The sequence below is a fragment of the Strongylocentrotus purpuratus genome, unplaced genomic scaffold (assembly GCF_000002235.5).
Source record: "Strongylocentrotus purpuratus isolate Spur 01 unplaced genomic scaffold, Spur_5.0 spur5_scaffold_3, whole genome shotgun sequence".
Classification (NCBI taxonomy): Eukaryota; Metazoa; Echinodermata; class Echinoidea; order Camarodonta; family Strongylocentrotidae; genus Strongylocentrotus; species Strongylocentrotus purpuratus.
Window position 1 is genome coordinate 35088054 of NW_022145609.1, and position 8979 is coordinate 35097032.

At 34.1% G+C, this 8979-nt stretch overlaps 1 protein-coding gene across 1 annotated transcript; it reads right to left on the reverse strand.

The window, feature by feature from the left end:
• Positions 1–341: 341 nt before the first annotated feature.
• LOC579924 (tctex1 domain-containing protein 1) lies at positions 342–8453 on the reverse strand. Its single transcript, XM_011678964.2, has 4 exons — positions 8156–8453; positions 4424–4684; positions 3789–3945; positions 342–2609 (listed from the first exon to the last, which is right to left on the reverse strand). The coding sequence occupies exons 2-4, from the start codon at positions 4627–4629 to the stop codon at positions 2451–2453; spliced, it is 522 nt and encodes a 173-aa protein (XP_011677266.1). The 5' UTR covers positions 4630–4684; positions 8156–8453; the 3' UTR covers positions 342–2450.
• Between the last annotated feature and the right edge of the window lie 526 nt (positions 8454–8979).

The window sequence follows — 8979 nt, forward strand, 5'->3', positions numbered from 1 at the left end:
TGTGCAATATCCAAATTTAGTAGTACATCGTTAGGGGAATAAACATATAATTGAATCTTAAAGGATTACAATTTCAAATAGCAATATAAACACTGGCTTATTATTAGCTAGCAACGATATTGTACAAATATGTAAAAGACAAGCAGATGAATATTGGTACATTGGTACAGATGTAAATATGAACTAAACAGATAGTAAAAACACACTATTGCAACTTTATATTGTGCATTGTGAGTTGTATACAAGAAGATTATACAAGTTCATGTACTTTGTTGTGGATACAGACTAATATCTAAACACACTATTGCAACTTTATATTGTGCATTGTGAGTTGTATATACTTTGTTGTGGATACGGACTAAGATCTAAACACACTATTGCATCTTAAGAATAGTGCACTGATTGATGGTATGAATATTTGGCAAAACTGGTTGAAACAAATAAATAAAACAAACAAAAAAGTAAACCTTTACAACAAAGACTTCTACAGTGCGTATAAAAAAAAAAGAGTACACACTTTGAAAATATCTTACAAAATTTGAATATCATGATATCTGCAAGATTTCTGAAGTTATGGGCGAAGATCTATTCAATCAGTTGGCACTTTAAGTATTGAAAATATTTTTTGCTAAATTTTTAATTCACTTTGCAACACCTTGTTTTGGGGTCTTGTGACAGGTAGGGTAGATTCTCTTTGAAATGCACAGCTAGGGGACCGATTAGGCATTGTTTGCTATGTAGAGGGCGCAAGTAGCTATCACTTGTGTAGTGGGGCTTTAATAGAGCACATGTGATAACTGCCCGATTTGCACTTTGATTCACTCCAAGGCTGAAACATTTGTTGCGCAAACCAATTTTCAAGAGTTTTTTTTTTAATTAGCAAGTGCTCACTCAGGTATAAAATATTGTCAATACTCTAAGTGCCATCCGAGTGACTAGACCCTCACCCATAATTTCATAAGAAAAGTCATGCAGCTATCTTGAAATTATAAATTTGAAGGATATTTTTTCAAAATGTGTATTTTAATTTTTAATTTTCACTGTATATTCTAAATAAGTATGCACACTATTGCATCCCCTTGAGTTCACCACATGCTAACAAAGAACAAGATACTGTGACTGCATCTCGATCATACATCAACCTACATTCTGTTTATTCATCATTACCAATTTCTTAAAGTTTGAAGTTCATAACTTGAGTGGTTCTTGTGATATCGCAATAACGAGGCTAGAACCTTTAATTCATAAATTGACCTCTATGGAGCAAGATGATCTGATTATAACATACTAATCCCGAATTCTTATCAGATCATCTTGCTATGGTGATAAATACACTTATTGAAACTCATAACTCAAACGGTTCTTGAGAAATTGTGATAATGAAAAAGCGGAACAGACAACCCAAGACATACATGTAATGCCTCCAGGCACCACTGTTGGTGGCCGGAGGCAGAATGAAAAATAATCCCATAAATTGCTGAATAAAAGTCCAAACAATACTTCTGATCGAAAGTGACCCGTAGAAAAGAAGATAAAACAAATTGATATAAGTAACACACTATTGCATCTATGATTGCTAAATATAGTAATAAAAAGACAAACTTGAGTTTTATGTTTCCTGTTCTTAAAATGAAGACATACCTATGACTGGCAAGAATGTTTTGGCATACATTGAAAGAAAAAGTGATAAAGCAGTCTTTTGTAATTACAATATAAAAATCTACATGAAATTTGATTATCTCCTTTTTGTCATAGCAAACCTCTAGGGAAAAAATGGACTCACACAAACTAAAAGACTTGTATTGTACATCACAGAGAGTCTTAAAAACAACTTGAAAATTCAAATTTAATCAAAGTGGTATGGTATTTAAAGAATTTTAAAATATAACAGATTAAAACAATGCAGATTTCTTGTTAGAGCCCTCCTGAAAAAGAAAATGAATGTAACCATTTGCAGAAACTGTGTTTAAAATCAGATATGGTATGTATCTATGATATAGTGGTCTAGGACTCTATATTCAGAAGAAAACTTCTCATAAAGGCAATTCATAGTGTTAGTGGTCAATAATTTAAGCTAGATAGTTCAAGAAAATTATCAAGCTGGACATAACTTTCCAGATAAGTATAGAAAAAGCAATACTAGAGAAAGCATGTAGACAGACAGAACAAGGGAAATCCATTTACACTTTCAGTATGTTGACACACGGTCATGCATGTCATATTTTCCAACACTTTTTGTTTGGTTCACAAATTAAATAAATAGTCACCCAAGGCTTTCCAGTATGTGTATGAAGGCACAAGAAATCTAATCAAATTTCATTAGTAGCAGGTCGGTTAGCCATCCCATCAAAAGGATATTTACACCTAATTAAAGCCCACTTTGCTTGCCTGTCCAGTGGTTTCCTGTGTAGCACTGGCTCACTAATTGGCAGCTTAATAGGGCCCGGCAGTCATTCAAAATAGACGGCAAAGACAATGGCTGCAGCGAAGAGGGAGTGATTCTCATAGGTAGTTGAAGCAAAGGTGTCCCGTTGGTCATCCCATAGGCAACGGCTTCCCATGTGGATGTCTTGGTCTCGCTTCTCACCGATATCAACCAAGCAGATGATCTGCATGTAGGATAGAAAAAAAGATGAGTTTATTCCTCAAATGTCTAATGCAGGGGTGCAAGCAGATATCTCCTTCATATTGGTAAAAAACCTTGCAATTTACACCCTTCATTTGGGGTAGGCAGTAAGAATATAAAAAGGAATTAACACGTCACTGGAATGAATTGCGTCCCAGTAATGTCAAAGCATTAGTTTCAGGATTATAGGGTAAAAATAATTGAATGGAATGGAATAAACATAATGAATATTTAGAAAAAATGAAGAGATTTAAATGACAGATTGAAAAAAGCAAGAGTGAGATAGAGCAGGAGAGAGAAAGGATAAAATGAGATGAATGCAACCGTGTCTCCAATATGCCTCCACCTACATTCAATGAATTCATTATTACCAATTTCTACTACGGTACATATATATTGTATATTTTCCAAAACTGTTATTTATTACAATCATTCATCATACGACTCGTCTCCAAACTCAGCTTACTGTACCTCCCTTCCTCTAATGCTGCATAATAGATGATTTACATCCATTAAAGGTATTAATGAGACTGTGATGCATGTAAGAGACCCAAAACTCATCAATATCACTAATGACCTTTGTCTTTGTGATGTTTGTCCTTACAGCTACTTAGCCTACCCCAAGATCTGTTTTGGTTGTTCACATTTCGCTTTATGTATCAACATGGTAGTACCAAGTTTAAAGTTCATGGCTAAAATATTGAGATTAAATGAGGCTTATAATATCATGACCTCTAACCTCTGATTTAATCATATTGACTTGTTCATGATTATCTCGATATGAAAATTGGGTTCTACAGAATTATCTATCCAATTATACACATTTTTTTGGTACAATACATGACTTGTACATACAGTATATGGTACAAAATAGAGAAATACTTAATAAACATATTTGCAATATATTCAAGAAGACTTGATGTGTTGTTACATCTAATGTAGATGTTAAAACATTTTTCTTTACATCATGTAACAGGGCATCTACCACTCCCAGGATCATCGCTTTCTTGGACAACTATTCCTAGTGATCATTACCCTCTTGGACATATACAACCCAATCAACTACCCCCTATGGCAAATACAAACTCCTGACAAATATCCCAAGCTAGGATAATTACCCCCATGGCCCACGTTCCATGATAACACTACTATGAACTCTTACCTTGTATCTCTCAAAGTCAAGTTCCTTGACTTGGAGTTTGATCTCTGATACGATGGTCTTGGATAGATCGCTACACAGCGTAGGTTCATAGCTCACTTTCTCTAGATGCTTCTCTAGAACCTCTTTCATGATTGGCTCAACCCTCCCTGCAACAAATCTGCTGACCAATCAAGAGGAATAGTTACACGAGTTGTATGACCAAGAGTGTAGCACATGAATAGTAATGAGTATTGACTGTTAACACTCAAACACAGGCCTTGACATGAATAGGGGCCAAAAGGAAAGTAATGCCATAAAATTGAGAATGACTCCCAAACTTTTATCCTGTTATTCCAATAGGGGACCATATGATAATCAACTAAATTTAAATTCCCATTAAATGGAGGTTTGAACACTGTTCCAAATGCTGTCAACTTAATTCTTAAGATATCAAAGAATCAAGGTGTGTGCCTCTTTTGAAAAATATTTTTTGTATGTTAATATGTTTCTTTAAACAATTCTGTTGTCTTCTGAAAGGGATATTTTTGTAATGCCCTGCAAAACAGAATAAACACTCCACCCCCCCCTTATGCACACTGTAGTAGCAAGCACATTTCACTTAGTTAATCAAGACATTCCTCTCTCCATAAACTCACCTATTTTTAGGCTCCATACAGTAAGTGTTCTCATACTCCACGGTATGTTTGGCTTTGTATTCTTCAATATCATGGTCGCTTGGAGCGCATCCCAGCGCCAAGAAACTTTTCCCCATCTCATGAGGGTGCCGTGCGGACAGATCAAAGAAACTGGACCGTTGAGGCATGTTTATGTTTTCTACTTGGAGGGTGGCGCGCCGATTCATTTTCCAAAATCTTATTTGGTATGGACTTCGAGTAACAAATGGTGGATATGAGGTTCTGTGTAAAAGAAAACAAATGAAAAATATGGAAATATGCATATATATTTGTTTTATTGTCAAGACATTGAATATGCTTACAGACACTTTCAACTGAGGTATAATCGAAAGAAGAAAAGTAATGTATACTTTAATGGGGGGGGGGGGGGGGACACTTAAATAGTTCCAACAACTAATTTATCTTTAAGATGTTATTTCAAAGAGTAATTGCCTCTTTTTTTTAATTATCACTTTTCATATGCACTTTTTTCACATTTGCAAAATGTTCATGAATATGTACAAATTTCAATTTTTGAAAAACATTTTTATTAATATTGCCATTTTGTGGGACTATCTCACTGTTTAAATGAAGAGCATTGTGATAAAGCACAAACACATAAAACCCAATCACTCAGGCTGATTCAATCTATAACTTGATATGCACCTCACCTATGATAATACATCCATAATGTCCTACACTTTCTCTAAAATTAAATCCCATTAAAATTAGATGAGCTAATTATCTACTAGAAAAGAGTGAACAAAACCGTATTGAACATCATATATTCACGGAGGGAATTTAATGTCACTTAGAAATATCAAAACAATAGTGGGAACATGATGGCATTACAAACCAATCAACACAAATGTTGTATTGCATTAAAGATGAACAAAGACTTACATGTAGATGTACATGTACAATACTTATCAATCTTTATAATTGCATCATACACAATCAGCAAGTACAGTACCAAATTACATTTAATTCCAGCATCCAATATGATCCTCTTAATGGCAACCTGTATATACTATATAGCCAAGATGAAATAATGAATTTTTGGTTACTATGATGATGTTTGTTGACATTATTCATGGATGATTATCATTTCATTACTCAGTATGCAGTGAACACAAGAGCATGGTGAAATTAAGGCATCAATGATTGAACCTATTTGGCACTATACATTAGATGAAGTGATGCTATACTAAACACGTCAATTGCAATTTAATCATCACTGACATTTATAATCAGCTTCAATCACACCATGGCCTTGATGCTTTGCTATAATTGTAGCGAAGACATCCCTTATTAAAAAAATCCACGGTAACCATGTTTTTTTAATCCAAATTACCATCCACCATGGTAACCATGGTTCTTTTTTTTTTTATAAGGGATGTGTTCTTTATGTGAAAATATCAGTGTGTTTGATCATCATCATCTATGTTGTCTCTATAGTGCAATAGTTGTTTGATCTTCTAAAGGGCGAAGAGAAATACACACAAATCTTGATGCTTTCATCAGAACATGAATTCTTTGAAGAACAAGGTAAATAAAATAAGATTGAATAAAAGAAAGCAAAGTCAAAATGAAATATTTAACCTTTGTATACTCCCTCCCCTACTCCTCTTCCAATAAATCTCTCTTTCTCTATCTTTATCATCAATAGATTAAGGTGATCATGTTCCCCAAGTCTATGTATTTCCCCTTTATTAGTTGCTCACCCTGGACTTTCATTCCTCTCTCTTCCAGCCATCTCTACATACTAACCATTTACAGCACTCTTCTCATTCCTCTCCTCTTCCAATAAATCTCTCTTTCTCTATCTTTATCATCAATAGATTAAGGTGATCATGTTCCCCCAAGTCTATGTATTTCCCTTTATTAGTTGCTCACCCTGGACTTTCATTCCTCTCTCTTCCAGCCATCTCTACATAATATCCATCTACAGTACTCTTCTCATTTCTCTACTCCTCTTCCAATAAATCTCTCTTTCTCTATCTTTATCATCAATAGATTAAGGTGATCATGTTCCCAAAGTCTGTTTCTATCCTTCTTTCATTCCTCTCTCTTCCAGCCATCTCTACATAATATCAATCTACAACACTCTTCTCATTACTCTACTCATCTTCCAATAAATCTTTCCTAATCATCATCCATCTACCAAGTTGCCTACCAATCTCATCTGCTCAATCTTAAAATCTTAAATACTACTGTGTGTACATGTACTTTTATATTGTATCAAAACCATGGGAAAGTATAATATTTGGTTGAATTAAACCTCAGTTATGATTAAGAAATAAGTTCATGACAAATGTACTCACTTTCCAATGGTTCACCATAAATGAACAGAAAGCTACATGTAAATGTACATCATGCATACTGTATAAGAATTGTATTAAAAAGTACATGTATATTTGTACTAGGGTATAAAGACATTATCTCCCAAAGGCTCAATTTTCAGCCTCTGAGATTTGTGTTACTATGGAAATCTAGGCATCTGAATCCAGCTAGCTCACTGACCACATTTTGAAGTCAAGATAATGATTGACTATGTCAATTGCTGTGCTTGGCCAAAGATTAAATTATTTTGACAACCTCTTCACATCTGCAACCTCATTAACATAATCTACAAGAAGGATACTAAATTATTCTTTGAAATAGGATGAATGTACTTTCTAGATAAGAAGAATGAATTAAAATAATTATTTTCCAAAGGAGGTAACAGATGAGTATAGAAAAATACAAAAATAAATCAATCTATAGTCATAGTATAATAATATTCAAAGACCACTGCATGTCCATCATCCATGTCAATGTAAAAATGTGGTGAATGATTTAGAAAAATCTCCTAACTCATTACAATATTGCACCCATTGTTTCCTCTATTTGTTATTTTATATGATTTGTAAATTTATGTATACTTTGCAAACACATTTCCAGCAGAAGAATTCATTTGAAAGTCATGTTATATGTCCAATATTTGCTCCAAGCCATATCCAGTAATCTGACAAACAAATGAATCCACAATATGAATTGACAACATTGTTATCTCTGCATACTTGTTCTAAAAAGCTGTGTCAACATTGAAATACTGAATGAATAGACTGTAATTAATCTTTATGCAGCATCAACTTCATTATTCCTACTGTTTGCATTGATACTTTCCCAAATACCTTTCGCATTTTGTCATATTATTATGCACACATACCAGTAGTGCTGGTGACATTTATATTTTTCAGTAAACTTTCTTCATTTCTAGATGATACTAATCAATGTTATGAAACATTAATCACATCTATGATCTATCATTTCAACCAACAACAAAAAAGGGAAAATAAATAGACATTTATCTTTTTTTATTTGCTATTTACATATCTGGTTCAACCATACACTCACTGTACTTTACTTTTTGGTTATTCACATTTCCCCCTCCATTTCATATCTCTCCCTTTCTCGTATATGATGTGGGAGAGACAGCAAGATGATGAAGAAAAAGAAAAAGAAAAAATGGAAATAGTTTTTACATTATTCACCCTGTAACAAGTGTTCACTGCATTCAAGGATACAGGAATAAAGAATTATAATGGATTCAACATGTTGATATGGTATATGTATACATTTAAGAAATCTTAGGGGCATGACACCAGTTGTCAAAGGAAATTCATCAAAATGCAATATAATACAATTATAATCACAAGCACGTGCACTCACCTCGATGGCAGATTGCCAGCTGAATTAAGCACACAATACCAATTAATATAACGAGTGACAACTAATTTCCACCTCTGCACAACCCAATTGTATTAATCTGTATGTCCTTGTTCAAATTCATGCCCACGCATAATTAGAATGTCAGCAAGTAGAAACACCAAAGAGAAATACACTTAGTTTGATTAAGCCAAACCAACTGCCCTGTACAACATCGTCATCCCATTATAACTTATAAAACCTCAGTGCAGGCAGGCAGCCAGGCTACAATGTAGTTGCTAGATTTCTCTATGGACCTACAGATTTTGTTCTGTATTTGGCATTCATAGAGGTCAAAGGGGGGAGAGAGAGAGATGACCTTTAGATAATCTGCCACTTGTGAACCTCAGTCCCTTGAACAGTTCAGAACTAAAATGGAAATATTTACATGCTGTGTTTTGAGGTCACATCCCTTGAGCAAGTTGCTAGTCTCTTATTCAGTGGATGCTATATATAGCCTTATTTGTCTCCAAGAAGCGGAACATTTTGATGTACAGTGAAGCATATCTCTGATGAACCTTTGATAGAATATTCATATAATATTGGCTGGCATTGGGTGTGCAGATACAAGAATATATTGCTCGAGCTATGACAACATTAGACGAGTCGAAGACAAGTCCAATATTGTCATAGTGAGTGCAATATGTTCTTGTATCACACTCAAACAAAGCCATATGAAGACAACTATACTAGCAAAATAAAAAAAATTGACTTACCACAGTAAATATGGCTATTGATATCGATAGTTAAAGTTCCTGGATGACTGAGCAATACAAAAACAAGATATT

Bases quoted from the DNA above. Each gene is read 5' to 3' on its own strand.
- LOC579924 (XM_011678964.2), bottom strand. From the start codon at position 4,629: ATGAATCGGCGCGCCACCCTCCAAGTAGAAAACATAAACATGCCTCAA. The intron at 3,946-4,423 runs GTGAGTTTATGG...ATTGGTCAGCAG, and splicing joins TGTATGGAGCCTAAAAATAG to ATTTGTTGCAGGGAGGGTTG. The intron at 2,610-3,788 runs GTAAGAGTTCAT...TCCTACATGCAG, and splicing joins TTGACTTTGAGAGATACAAG to ATCATCTGCTTGGTTGATAT.